A 15,391-nucleotide genomic window follows, 5' to 3' on the forward strand; every position below is an offset into this window, starting at 1 on the left:
TGCGCGCGTTCTAGACGGGCTGTCAGTCAGTGCAGTTACAGTGTTGCGCCACAAGGTGGTGGTAAGGGACTGTCTTTGAGTGAGTCTTTAAACCGTTCTTTCAACTACACGTTCAAAAAAGCTGATTCATTCATTCAAAGAGAGACGTAATGAAACACGCTGTTGAAATCATTTTAACTTTGAGTGCCACTTTAGAAGGCTCAGCTGACCAGCTATGCGTCGATGCTAAGAGAGATTTCGCTTTCCTTGGACATGACAAACTATTTTCACAAATATATATGACTCGGCCTGGAGGACAGACGCAAGGAATCGCACATGCTTAGTCGATCTCTCTCTCTCATTCACTGTCTGTTTAGGCTTGTTAAGTGCAAATCTACGGAGCCTCTGTACAAATCAGCATGGTACACATTATGTTATCATTACTAACTTGTTTAATATTCAGTCCACATGTGCGTGCGTGTGTGTGTGTGTGAGTGAGTGAGTGTGTGTGTGTGTGTGTGTGTGTGTGAGAGAGAGGCTCATCGCTCACTGCACTCTCCTGTGCTATCTCTCTCTCTTTCTCTCTGCCCATGCCTGGTCAGAATCATGCCCCATCAATTTCCCATCCATTGACTTCACATGTATGCACCTGCAGAGAGAAGGGAGTACATGCTTAGTCGATCTCTCTCTCTCATTCACTGTCTGTTTAGGCTTGTTAAGTGCAAATCTACGGAGCCTCTGTACAAATCAGCACGGTACATATTATGTTATCACTACTAACTTGTTTAATATTCAGTCCACATGCATGAAGTGTAAAACGAGAAGGGCATAACCTTATGAAAAAAGAAAACACGCAAAAATCGCGGTTGCTGCGGTTCTTGCATTCCTCTGCGGTTTGCTCGTCAATAGCGCGGTATTGCGATATTGCGGTTATCGCGACAGCCCTACTTCCCCTGCTTGTCCATCACCCACTGCTCCTCTCAGGCTGTTTTCACATTTGTTTCGAACCCGAGTTTGTCTCTGCCCCTCGAACGACGGTACGCTTTCAGCATCTACCACAGAGTTCCACCGTGAATAGGCACTAAAAATGTAAAGCATTTTTGGCTTGCTGTTATTGTTTTTCTATCAAAACTGCACCCAGAACAACACTTTTGGATGCACTTGTTGCTTGCCAAATGCGATTTCTTCCAAGTCAGGTATCAATTTGGAGGCCCAAATGGAAATTAGCCTTTTCTGCATTTTTCCACCTTGATTTTAGTGGGAAATCTGTGGAATTTCGCAGAAGGGATTTAAGTGTGATAATGCATATTGAACAAAAGTAAGAGTATTAAATTTACTGGTAGTTGACTTGTAGTGTACTTGTACAAAAGCAGTTTACTTCTGCAAAATTAGGACGGATTGCTTTCATACAAATGACCTGTTCAAATTAAGTACAATAACTTTAACTATAAAGTTTTAGTAATCGTAGTTCACAGCTATAACGATAATGACAGAGGAACAATATAGTTGAATATTTTTTTTTCCAGCTGATCACAACATACCCGACTTTAAAGAGCTTAAGCATTTAAACCAGCAGGAGACAACAAAATTACAGTGTGCTTATAATAAACAGAATGTTATCATCCATTCATGTGGACGCTAACGTAGTTATTATTGTTATAGTTATCTTTATAGGTATCATTTTGGTTTGCAATCCACATAAATTCACTGTTCCCCAGATCCCCATTTTCTAACAGAGCCTAGCATTCACACCAACCAAATTCACTTCTGACGTCAAATGGACTGAAAACAGCTTCAGGTTCAGAGACTCTGACTAACCCTTCGGCTCCTCACATGCACCCAGTTGGTCCTGCTGACTCCCACTATTTACCATCTGCCATCAGCAAATGCATCAGCTTTCTCCTAATTAACCACCATGTCAGACATCTAGGCAGTGCACATTTGATCGGCTAAGTTTCCACAGCAGGCCACGGTCCAGTACATTCTCTGCCCTCTCGGGTCAACGTGACTTCTGCTCTGAGCATGATTCCCTGCATCGAGCACGATAAACAATGGCTGCTGTCATTGTGGATGTAGCAGCAATGAAGCTCTTTAAATACTTTGGCTTTAGAATCTGTGTGTGAATGCTTGTCTGAGTGGATGACGTTCAACTGTGCACTATTACCCAGAAGAGTCACCCGCCAAATAACACAGTGCTCGTCCATTTCCACCAAGCGATCTGAGAAAGTCTTTGTTTTCATGCGCTGTATGGCTCGCCCACTATGTGTCAGAGCAGCTCTGATTTCTGCGCACCCGTTTAGACTTTGGGTTTATATCACAAAGCAACCCAGGCCTGTTGTGAACTTCTAACTCTGTATTGAAGTGTTTGCGATTAAACTGTTGCGTTATGGTGATGATATTGGTTTTTATGGCAGTGTATGTGTCTGTGTGTCTTTGGCAGACCCTGTGCCAGTGTTCATGTCATGGCAAGAGGAGACCGAGTCAGGGGAGGCCCAACTGTCTCCGCTGGCGGGCTGCATGATGCCCCCACCTCTAGAAGAAGATACTCAGCCGCTACTGGCCCGGCGGTTTCTGGAGTTTGGCCACAGTCAGCGGTTCTTGCAGCAGGACCACGATGCTACATCCTCCACCAAAGCTTTGCCCTGTGGGAGGTGAGCAGAGAGACCACATGCACTTATGATTGCTCAGATACACTGACAGCCAAACTCACGCTTGTGTCACGTCTCACAGGCCTCGCCGTGCTTCCCTCCCTTCCAAAGACAGTTTGAAGGGAGACACCGTTTCCCAACAGTTCACCAAGAAACTCCAGAACCTCAAGAAGAAGATCAAGCAGTTTGAGGAACAGTTTGAAAAAGAGAGAAACTACAAGGTTAGAATGATATACACTACTGGTCAAATGTTTTAGATCGGTAAGATGTTTTTGAAGTAGCCTTTTTCGCTTACTAAGGCTGCATTAATTTGATCCAAAATACAGCTAAAACAGTAATATTGTGAAATAAAATAAATGTTTTCTATTTGAATATAGTTTAAAATGTAATTTATTTCTGTGATGCAAAGCTAATGATGCTGAATAATGATTCAGCATCATCACTCCAGTCTTCAGTGTCACATGATCTTCAGAAATCATTCTAATATGCTGATTTGCTGCAATTTTCTTCAGGATTATTTGATGAATAGAACAGACTTTAGCTGAAATAGAAAGCATTTGTAACATTATAAAGTCTTTGAACTCTGCTGAATAAAAGTAAAAAGTACACATTTCTTTAACCCCCCCCCCAAAAAAAAAACTTTCCATTTCAGATAAATGCTGTTCTTTTGAACTTTCTATTCATCAAAGAATGGTGAAAAATTGTACACAACTGTTTTCAACATTGATAGTTATAATAAATGCTTCCTGAGCAGTAAATCAGCATATGATAATGATTTCTGAAGGATCATGTGACACTGAAGACTGGAGTAATGATGCTGAAAATTCAGCTTTGATCACAGGAATAAATTAGATTTTAAAATGTATTCAAATAGAAAACAGTTATTTTTTATTTGTAATAACATTTCACAAAACCATGCTGAGTTTGCACATTTTTCAAAACCATTACTGCTTTTACTGTATTTTGGATCAAATAAATGCAGCCTTGGTGAGCTTCTTAAAACCGCTCTAAAACTTTTGACCTGCAACACTATATTTCTCAGAACACCCTCACACCCTACATACGTAGCAACATGCTGATGACTTTTTAGAACACTCTAGCAACCATATAGCAAAACCTTTGCATTGTGACAAATGGCAAAATCCAGTGTACATCTATTGCCATGCACATTCTCAGTTAAATTGATATCACTGTTTGTCGCTTGCAGCCGTCTCACGCTGATAAGGCAGCTGATCCAAAGGTGCTGAAGTGGATGACTGACCTTACCAAAATCCGCAAGCAGCTCAAAGGTAAGGGTGGCTGTGTGGGCCGGGGGAGCGATATGGGTGTGGAGTTTCTGATAGTCAGTGTCAGTCTTGGTCCGGGCCTGCCTGGAGAAGTGCACCTTACACTGCATGTCTGTAGAGGCTCTGGGGCTCTCTCTCATGGGAACACCCTCATACTCTACTGGAGAGCCCTCTGCTCACTGTGTTTGGCCTCCCACACTTCCCATCATCCATTTCCATTTGATGCCCCCCATCAGAGGTGCACTGTCGTATAAAGTCTCTCTTTCTCTTTAACTAAATCTACTCGGGACGGCCCGCATCGGCAGGACGACAGCACCTCTTACCCAAAGGTTCCCTGAGGCACCCGGCCGTGCTTCAGTCATACAGACGCCACTCGTCCTCTTCCTCCGTCCCGAACACACCCCATTTTACACTGTCACGCCCCCCTCAATGCCTCTAGACAGGCGCCCCACTTCTGTAAGTACACTTAAGCAGCAGTAAGTAGACTTGAGTTTGACACTCTCTGCTCTCCTCTCTCTCTGTTTCTCTGACCGCAGTCTCGCAGAATCTTTCCCCCTACGGGACGCTCTCAGCCACATGTCTCAGCTTCTTTAATCATCTAAAGTGTATGTTTATGAGGAATATCATATCAGGTTCAAGGGCTCACAGGCTGTTGTCAGTCACCAGGCCTGTGTTTCCAAAATGCTTCTTTGGCCCTCTGATAGTGTACTTTGTGAGGTCGTCAGTGCACTACTGATGGACTTTTTCGTAGTTTGTGGTAATGCTGAGTGTGGTCGATCACTGACCTTGTATTTCTTTCGGTTGGTGTGGTCTACTCCATCCTAAATGTCCGCGGCGACCAGCAAACCTTCTGGTCTCTTAAATCGGTCTTTGTTTTTGTCTCTCTCACCCAGATGCCAAACACAAGGCTGAGAGTGAGCTGACTCCACAGACGCGGCCACGCAGTAACACTCTGCCCAAGAGCTTTGGATCCACACTGGATCAGTCGGCTCACGAGGACCCTGTGGAGAGTGAGGCATGGGGTCACCGGCCCACAAGAGAAGAGACGCTGGAGCTCCTTCAGCACTGCATCCAAACCAAGAGAGCCGAGGACGGCTGGCCAGAGGACATCAGAGTGAGTTCCAGCTTCTTAAACTTTAATTTGCAGCTTTGATGTATTACGAACTGATATAATCTCAGACGTTGTCAGGAAGTTAGATTTGTAACATCTAATGGGTAGAATACATTACGTGACCTGTGCACAGATTTTTGCCTTGATTTACAGTCTGCATGAGTCAACGCTAGTTAAAAGTCACAGCTGGTCTACAGATTTTGGGCTGCTGGGTTTGACAAATTTCATAGAAAATTAATAGTGTGTAATGGGCAGAGACTCCAATTTTGGCTTCAGACCATGATTCCATCCAGTTCAAGGATATCAAACCTGTAATTATTTAAGCAGATTTTAAAACACATTGTTTTCATGCATCGTGTGTCTCCTGGTAATGAGGCATACACTGCTGTTCAAAAGTTTGGGATCAGTAAGATTTCTGATGTTTTTGAAAGAAGTCTCTTATGCTCATCAAGGCTGCATTTATTTGATGAAAAATACAGAAAAAGCAATAATATTGTGAAATATTATTGCAATTTAAAATAATAGTTTTCTGTTTTAATATTCTTTAAAATGTAATTTATTTCTGTGATCAAAGCTGAATTTTCAGCATCATTACTCCAGTCTTCAGTGTCACATGATCCTTCAGAAATCATTCTGATATGCTGATTTATTATTTTTATTATAAATCTTGGAAATAGTTGTTCTGCTTAATATTTTTTGGAACCTGTGATACTTTTTTCAGGATTATTTGATGAATAAAATTTAATAAGAACAGCATTTATTTAAAATAGAAATAATTTATAACAATATAAGTCTTTACTGCCACTTTTTGTCAATTTAACACATCCTTGCTGAATAAAAGCATTAATTTCTTTCAAACAAAAGAAAGGATACAAAATTTACTGACCCCAAACTTTTGAACAGTAGTGTATATTGTTAGAAAAGATTTCTATTTTAAATAAATGCTGTTCTTTTTATTCATCAAAGAATCTTGAAAACAAAACAAAACATTAAGCAGCACAACTGTTTCCAACATTGACAATAAATCAGCATATGATAATGATTTCTGAAGGATCACGTGACACTGAAGACTGGAGTAATGATGCTGAAAATCCAGCTTTGATCACAGAAATAAATTATATTTTAAATGTATATTAAAATAGAAAACCGTTTGTAATAATATTTCACAATATTAGGTTTTTTTTCCTGTGTTTTTGATCAAATAAATCCAGCCGTGATGAGCAGAAGAGACTTCTTTAATAAACATTAAAAGTCATGTAGTTTATCCAGCCGTGATCTAATTTGAGAAGTTAATTTGTCGCTCTTTACAGAAAATGACCAAGGAGCAGCTTGCCAGTGAGAAAACAGTACTGCAGAAGAACCTTCTGTACTATGAGGGAATTCATGGGCGCCCAGTAAGTGTCTCTCTCTCTCACACACACACACGCACAAAAACTTCCTCATGTATGCAGTGCTCTGACAAAAGTGTCTTTCTTGCAGGTGACCCGAGAGGAGCGCTTGATTGTGAAACCCTTGTATGACAGATATCGGCTGGTCAAGCAGATGCTCACCCGTGTCAGCATCACCCCTATCATAGTAAGTCACTCTGTTCCTCTTTTTTTTGTTTTTACCACTCCCACATTAGCCTTTTGGGTATTTCATGTTATGAATAATTTATAATTAATGTTTGCAATCTGAAACCTGAAAAGTCTGGAGTTTATAATTAATGCATATTCTAAGAATGATATTGAAAGTGGGTGAGATATGATAGGATTGTGAAATGAAAGCTGACACTGCTTTCTAGAGCTGAATTAGGATCTAGTGTTGTTTTAGGATTGTATGGTACGCTGGCTAGACATTTAGCACAGAGGAAGCAGAATAACCGGACTCTCCTCTCTCGCACAGGCTTCTCCCTCCAGCAAACGGCGCAATCAGATGCTACAGCCCATCATCGAGGGCGAAACTGCCCACTTCTGTGGTGAGATCGAAGAAGAGGAGGAGGAGGAGGAGGGCAGGGGCCAGCAGGAAAATGTAGAGCTGCAGAGCGAGGGTTTGGAAATCATCATGGACCCAGTAGCCCAGCCCAGCTCCCTGCAGCCCACTCAGGAGAACGTCCTCAGCTCTGGGAAGCTCAATCTTGATCTGCGTCTGTCCAGTTCCAACGCCTCCTCAATGTGAGTACATTCAGGACCAGAAAATCAAAATTGATATTTACTTTCTTACTAAATATTCCTCGAACACTATGGAGGTAGAATGGAAATGCTGTTCCATATGGATTTAAAGGAGCAGTTCATCCAAATATGAAAATGTACTCACCCTCAGGCCATTTAAGGTGAGTTTCTTCATTGTAACAGATTTGGAGAAGTGTAGCTTTCCATCACTTGTTCACCAGTGGATCCTCTGCAGTGAATGGGTGCTGTCAGAATGAGAGTCCAAACAGCTGATTAAAAACATCACAATAATCCACAAGTAATCTACGCCACTCCATCAGTTAACATCTGGAGAAGTGAAAAGCTGTGTGTTTGTAAGAAACAAATCCATCAAGATGTTTTTAACTTCAAACTGCGAAAAAGTCCGTTATTCATAATATTACTTTCTCCCGTGAAAAAGTTGTCTGGTCTGAATCTGGAGAGAAATATGCACAGATCAAGCACTGTTGACAAGAGAAAACATGTCGGTGAATTTTGATGTGAAAGGACAACAGGGAATGGATTTATGTGATGTTTTTATCAGCTGTTTGGACTCTCATTCTGACGGCACCCATTCACTGCAGAGGATCCATTGGTGAGCAAGTGGTGTAATGCTACATTTCTCCAAATCTGATGAAGAAACAAACTCATCTACATCTTGGATGGCCTGAGGGAGAGTACATTTCAACATATTTTCATTCTTGGGTGAAATGTTCCTTTAAATCTGAAGCAATGTTGAAGTCTTCAGTTTGGAATTACCCAGCAGGTCTTGGGTTGAAAGTGTAACCTACACTGGCAGAAGTAATGAGACTTCGATTTCTACACCTTGATTTATGTGCATGCGTGTCTACACACATAGTTCCACACTTGATCAGGTAGGAGCAGCAATCGGCTCACGCTCTCGTCATATGAGGTCTATTAATAGAACTTGGCAGAGACCTGAAAATCTCGAGCTGGATCAAGCCGTAATCCTGTATGAAGGAAAACAACTGCACAAGCATCCAGATCTAAGTCTCGCGTACTGTATTGGGTGCCGCCGAGATCCATGTCACCTTGTTACTAACTTTTACCGACCCGAGTTAACCTCAGAGCCGTGCTCTTGTCATGCAAAGGTTGTATCCCGCTTAGGAGTGTTTTGAGTACAGTTTTCTGTTGCTATAGTATCTGGAGAGTTACAGCTCCATCTATGGAAACCCAGCAGTTTAACACCACCTGTATCCCACAGGCCCGAGCTCCTGGAACAGCTATGGAAGGCCAGAGCGGAGAAGAAGAAACTGTGGAGGACCATCAGAGAGTTTGAAGATGAATTCTACCAACAGAATGGCAGGTAGGCCTCCCACGTTCATTTCATCCGAGCGCGCAGAGGGGGCATGCTTTTGAGATCAAACACACTAGACGGAATCCAGCGGTGGGCAATATTCTGCCTGAATTGGTAGATCAGTAGAAATCTATGATGTTTTCAAGCAGGGAACATTAAGTTCTTGTTCTAAAGCACAGAATTGTCCAGCCTTCTAAGCCTCGCCCTCTTATTGTCTGTATGGTACTTTCGCATTATGTCATCAGATTGAGTGAATTACTATAGAAAGTATGCCCAATTTATAGATAGATAGATAGATAGATAGATAGAAGTCTCTTATGCTCATCAAGGCTGCATTTATTTGATCAAAAATACAGAAAAAAAAAATATTGTGTGAAATATTGTTACAATGTAAAATAACGGTTTTCTATTTTAATATACACTAAAATTTAATTTATTCCTGTGATGCAACAATTCTATTCATTAAAAAAAAAACTGGGAAAAGTGTTTTGTACAACAATATGAAACAGCAGATCTGTTTTTAGCATTGACAATAAATGTTTCTTGAGCAGCAAATCAGCATATCAGAATGATTTCTGAAGATCATGTGACACTGAAGACTGGAGTAATGATGCTGAAAATTCAGCTTTGATCACAGGAATAAATTACATTTTAAACTATATTCAAACAGAAAATAGTTATTTTAAGTGTTTAATTTATTGTAATAATTTACAATAATTTTACTGTACTTTTACTGTATACTGTATCTCTTTAAACCTTTTTTTTTATATATTCTGATTAAAGACATTTTGCTTATATTGTCTTGATTTGAAACGAATCACAGCGGCGTTGTAGAACAGAAATCAGTTTTTATGTTTTTAACACCCTGGCTTGTCATTGCATGTTTTTGTTTTAACAGGTTGTTGTAATTTTCTTGATGATATTTTGCATAAGTCAGGGTAATCAGACACTGAGTGATAAGAGCCTCCTCTGACATTGTACCAGACAAATGTTACAATTGCTACTGTAAACACTTAGTACACCTGACCCTCCGTCAGATTCTGTTCAGTTCATACAACTGACATTGATCTACTGTAGAACAACCATTAAGTAACTGTTAACTTGGCGCCATCTCATTGCACGCTCTGTAATGCAAAGAAATTCACCTGACATGACCAGTGGTTAAAAACGAACATAAACACATCATGTTTTACCTTCATCATATCAGCATTGTATTTAAACAAAATGTTTTTTCCCCCCACAGGAATGTTCAGAAGGAAGACCGCATGCCTATGATGGACGAATACAAGGAGTACAAGCGCATTAAAGCCAAACTGCGGCTTCTGGAGGTCCTCATCAGCAAGCAGGATTCATCCAAGTCCATCTAAAGCGCCCCGTTCCAGGAGCCTGCACCATCTCAACATCCTGACGGTACTCCATCAACGTCAACCACTGGAGAAGAAGAAGAAACACATGTCCTCTGTCATCTAAAAAAGTTACCTACAGGAAGAACGAAGTTCCCTTGAGTTTGATATTCAGATTTTTGTCTTTCTTTTCCACAAGCTTTCTCATACTGAGAATCGTGCTGTGTTGAGTGATCGCATCAGTTCTACATATATATAGACATCAAGCACTGAACTCTTCCTCAGACCACACAGATGGTCATCATATTTCAACACCCACATCACACTCCTCCTCGCCCTAATTCATGCTCTTAGAGGGTGCGATTTGGGTCCTATGTATGTATACTTGTACAGACTATACCAGGGGTGGCGAACTCCGGTCCTGGAGAGCCGCAGTCCTGCAGAGTTCAGCTCTAACCCTAATAAAAACTCACCTGCCTGAACTATTCTGTATGTAGGCTTAAATATTTCAGTGTTTTTCTTGATTTCAACGTATTGGCACAGTGAATTATTGAGTGCAATTTTTTATTTTTTTGCCCCCGAGCTTTCGGTTACAAATCAGAGGACTCTTGTATGAAGCTGGTGCTCTTTTTTTCTTGTAATGACACTTGGATCATCTGATTGGACTGACAAAAGCTAACCCAGCTGGACTGTAACAAACTCTTCCTGATTCATGTGTAAATGACTCATAGCTGTATGTCTGCATTCACATCGGTGATATACAGCTGACTGACGATGATGTAATGAAAGTGAATATATATATGCCAAACTGACACGTTAGATCACAGTGGTACATAGTAGATCATTTCTGATGCTATAGTTAGCATGAATAGATGGAGTTTGTTATTTTGTACGTTAATGTGTCCTTATGGGTTTTTCTCACCTCTAGACTCTTGGTTTGCCAGTGTGCACACATTCAACATTCAACTTCAGTCTGAACGCATCCGGTCATGACCAATAATGCTGTTAGTTAGAAGAACGTGATAATTAGATGACCCCGACTCTTGATGTGTGACATACATGCTGTCATAATCATGTGTCATGTGACTTTAGGGCACAGGATGAGGTTTCCTCCTCATGTCAGGAGTCGGCACTTTTCAGCATATCATCTGATCCGTCATGGTCACTTTTCAGCTGCCGGCTCATATCGTAACAGTATCGGCTTTAACATGCTGCTGGCATTGAGCTGAACTGATGATAAGGTCTTATCGGAGAGCTAGCGAAGGAAGGATGCGAGGATGGAGAGTCCTGCGGGTCGCTGGAGGTCAGATGAGCGTTTTGTGGTCAAGTGTTTGATAGTGGTAAATGCATGGAAGGGATCTGTTCGTGACAGATGAAGGAGGTGATGGAGATTATTTGCACAGCATTCTGGGAATGCAGTCTGTTATGTTTGTTCCAGTTTTCTCGTTTATTCAAGCACTACTTGCACGTGAATGCTGCGAGTGCAGGTTGTTATCGGACGTGTTCTGGCCCATCTATCACTGTGTGGTGGTGTCCTTTTTTACGACCATTATTTTGTACTCTCGTTTTTTTATCGTCTCACTTTCTGCAGTTACGCCATCTTAATGCCATGGTTGTTCCTCTGTATTAGTGAAGCCCCTGCTTTGTCCTGTTTTGTATAAGCTTGACAGTAGTAGGTTTGCATGGCAGAAATTTGTATTTCTATTTTTGTGCCATGAAAATGAAGCAATAAATACGCATCGGGGCCTGTATCAATGGAATGAGAGCCCTCCTCTATCCAGTATGTGCATTTTCAATAAACAGCTTGTGGGAATTATTACCTGTTGTTCATGCCTTATTGTGCCTGTAGGAGTACTCCAAAATCAAAAAAATACCATAAAGAAAGCACAGAAGAAGTACATAACAAAAGGTCCATTGCCAATAGTGTAGATGCATGAAGCACAGCTCACACAGAAGTCACTTTCAGACCAAGATCAATGCAGCGAGTCTGTGTGACTGACTTGAATGCATTGTGAAATCTGTGTGGGAAATCTTTTGTCCTCACAAAATTTCTGATGGACTGCGTTTGTGAAAATTCAATAGATGGTAAATGTTGCTTGATTTCGCAAACTGGTATTTATTTCTGTATTCATTTTGAAGTTTTTAGGGTTTTTTTGACTAATAAAGCATAAAATACCATTTGTTTGCAGATATTTAGGAAACATGCCAAGTTCACATACTTGTTTCTCTGAAGAACAATGCTACAGTCAGTTATTCTACTTCGAAATGTGCATTCAGTGTCGGAATGTCTGTTTTTGCTTTGGTCTGTGTGACTCCGCCTACTGCCAGTTTACCCTGGGTTGCCAGTTGCTGGTAAACAGCATATTGCAGCCATGGAAGCCAGCAAACGAGTCAGAAATCGCAGATTCTACCCGACCTACACAGCCTCTCCATCCACCTAAAAAGCTCTGTGACAGGAAGCATATTAAACGCGGATAAATCAACTCATCAGCTTACTCAACCTGGCAACCCGCGTGAGCATTGAGTCTGAGGAGAAGGGGCGGGAGAAACAACTCTCCAGTATTTTGAAATTGGACTGCAGTACCCATTTCAACCACTAGCAGTCAATAGTACATACTGCAACTTTAATTTGTTAATTAGTTATATTATAGTGTTTACTGCACTTTAAGTGTGTCCCTTATGCACTCTTCTATGCCATTGTGTAGTATAAATAGTGCGAATAATGTTCACACTGAAAATTACAACAAAAAGTGCACCAGATTATGCACTTAAAACTAGTATAGGCTAGGGCTGGGCGATATAGCTAAAAAATGTATCAACGATATAATGTTTCATATCATTTGGTATCGATAATTGACATTTTTTATAACCTTTTTTAAAACAAAGCAATAGAATTTTTTTTTACATTTAACCACTGTATTTTTTAATTTACTCAATTTATTGAGACAAACAATTTTTTTTGTTTTATCAGTCAAAAACAAAATAAAAATTACATATCTAATTTCTAATGTTTTATATGCAGATTAATTAGGTTAAACTTTTGGCTTGTTTCCAGAGGACGCAATGAGCAAAATAATGCAGCGCATTAAATTGTCAACGCAAGGAAATAACTGTCTATAAAAAAACGTGCATTACGTCTAAATTAACTCATATAAATCAAATATAATTTCATAAATTGCATAAACAATTATGAACAAAACAGCATCACGTATTTATGCATTGCTTAATACAAAGAGCCGAAGTGCCATTCACACAGATTGCCTTTAAAAACATATGAGACGCAGTGAAAAGGAATAAACCTCCACAAATTCGTGACGTGTTTTCTAAAAGTTTAAACTGTTTTAACTTTGCATAGCTTTCTATACATCTCTTGTGTGAGACGCGAGTGCAGCAGTCGTATTTGTCCGTCTAGAAAATGCGCTGAATATGCATCTGTGTGAATGGCTTGGTTTCGGTTTTAACCTAATCAAGATCTTCTAGGCATTGAGCTACAATATTTCTCTAATAGTCTGAATGAATAACGCAGCAACTGCGCGTCTTGTGGGCTAGACTAACAAAACATTAAACTACAATGTCACTTACATCATTATGACCGCATCTCGTGCTCCACTGATGACGCTCCCCGAGGCACACCTAACATTCGATTGTACTATTGCATTCAAATGCAAATGTTTATTTTAAATTTGACTAATATTCTTTTTTTTTTATTCACAATCTCCTCATCACAGGCAGGCACTGCACTCATGTTCGTGTTTGTGTGTGCTGTCTGCATCACTCATAGCACGTGCCTATATCGTGCACTATATCTAACATTTTTTTATATCGTTATCGAACAAGGTGTACCGTCGATTAGGGTTGGGCAATATACAGTGTCTACAGTGAAACATCGTGATGGACGATGACATCGGGGGGCGGGGTTAGGGGTGTGCCCGAAGCGTGAAACGAATAACGCGTTATACGGAGCCACTAAAAGGTTATCCGCTTGCTAGCAGTAGCCTGCTGCATTACAGTACATGAAAGTTCACTTACCACATACACAGAGTAAGGAGAAATGTCTGATAGGACAATGGCGAATGATTTGCAGATCCTGGAATCACGATGTCAGCTTAACATTGTGATGTCTGTCAGCCATCGGCGATGGACGATGGCATTGTCTATCGGCCCAACCCTACCGTCGATAAATATCGATACCATTTTATCGCCTAGGCCTAGTATAGGCAATGTTTTTCATAATTTTTTTGTTACACTGGTTGAAAGTCTTCTGTGGAGGCTTCAGGACCATAAAATGTTCGTCCAATCATTACATTCGGTCCGAATGCACCTGCCTGTCAAACTGCAGAGAGGGCGTGGCTTCTGTTCAGTGTTGAGCAGGTGTGGGAAAAGAAATTCAAATTCCGTAACAGAAGTGCAAGCAAACATTTGAAAATTTGTCGGAATACACAGAGACAGACAACGGGATAAAACCTGGATAAACATTATTGGCAGTGTTTTTACAAGATGTAGGAATCAGATGTTTGGCTTTTAATCAATAGCACGGTATTTTCATCAGAAATCATTACTGTACCACGGTACGTTTTAGTAGGTGACATTATGTGATTTAAACATGTTATTTGAACCTGTATCATTTGCCAAATCATAAACATATGATAGTTTCTGAATTGCGCTGAAGCTGCGGCAGCTAGTGTTGGTTAGCTTTCGATAGCTTTACTGCAGCGATTTCATAACAAAACCAGCATTATTGTCGGACCAAACACCTCTGATGCGAGCAGCAAAGATATTTAAACACAATCCAAAGCAAGCATGCGTTTGTCATCGCCGTGTTGAGAATAAATACCTGCGTTTATTACCTCCTCATCGATCACTAGGCGACCAAACAAACCCGACTCACAGGAACAGCGATCTGACCGCTGATTGGCTCGCGAGCGCAGCGACAGCTGATTGGCTCGCTCAACAGCCCCTGCGTGTAGAGATTGGTTGGTTTGATTACAAGGACGTAGTAACAGGAAAAGGCGTGTAAACCATAATAAAACATCTTAAAATGTACTTATTTTAATGCTCGTCGCGTTTCTAAGATTTTATATTTTTGGAAATTATTGCAAAATTAGATTATTCACGTTTTTAATACTGAGATTCATGATTTTATGTATATTTTTTAAATATATAATTCAGTGCGAGTTATTACGAGTATTTACTTTTTATATTTCAATTTAATATAAAATATATTTAAGTGACTTACATTTTAGACACAATATCGCCTGTTTTGCTCAATTTTGCCAACGAAAACAGCACTGTTTTGCATCTGAGCAATGGATGGTGTTTACTTACTGAACGAATCAGCGTTTTGAACGAGTCGGTTGAATAAATGATTCAGTGATTCACTCATTAAAGGGGTCCTATGATGCGATTTCAGTTTTTCCTTTCTCTTTGGAGTGTTACAAGCGCTCTTAACACACGGTGCGTGCCAAACGCGACTAAATCAGCATACTATCATCTAAAAAACATTGCAAGAATTAGATGTTTTGTTTCCAGTCAAGACTT

General features: G+C 40.4%; 1 protein-coding gene across 1 annotated transcript in view; it reads left to right on the forward strand.

The window, feature by feature from the left end:
• LOC107677729 (protein FAM13B-like) overlaps positions 1 to 10,253 on the forward strand; it is a 53,555-nt gene extending 43,302 nt beyond the window's left edge. The window contains 12 exon segments of the mRNA XM_016472751.1: positions 582 to 644; positions 2,420 to 2,630; positions 2,710 to 2,848; positions 3,835 to 3,916; positions 4,219 to 4,337; positions 4,339 to 4,369; positions 4,807 to 5,027; positions 6,335 to 6,418; positions 6,504 to 6,599; positions 6,909 to 7,177; positions 8,418 to 8,519; positions 9,754 to 10,253. Coding sequence (XP_016328237.1) covers positions 582 to 644; positions 2,420 to 2,630; positions 2,710 to 2,848; positions 3,835 to 3,916; positions 4,219 to 4,337; positions 4,339 to 4,369; positions 4,807 to 5,027; positions 6,335 to 6,418; positions 6,504 to 6,599; positions 6,909 to 7,177; positions 8,418 to 8,519; positions 9,754 to 9,877 — 1,541 coding nt within the window. The 3' untranslated portion in view covers positions 9,878 to 10,253.
• Positions 10,254 to 15,391: the final 5,138 nt, after the last annotated feature.

Source organism: Sinocyclocheilus anshuiensis, unplaced genomic scaffold (genome assembly GCF_001515605.1).
Source record: "Sinocyclocheilus anshuiensis isolate Anshui unplaced genomic scaffold, SAMN03320099.WGS_v1.1 scaffold969, whole genome shotgun sequence".
NCBI classification, from domain to species: domain Eukaryota; kingdom Metazoa; phylum Chordata; class Actinopteri; order Cypriniformes; family Cyprinidae; genus Sinocyclocheilus; species Sinocyclocheilus anshuiensis.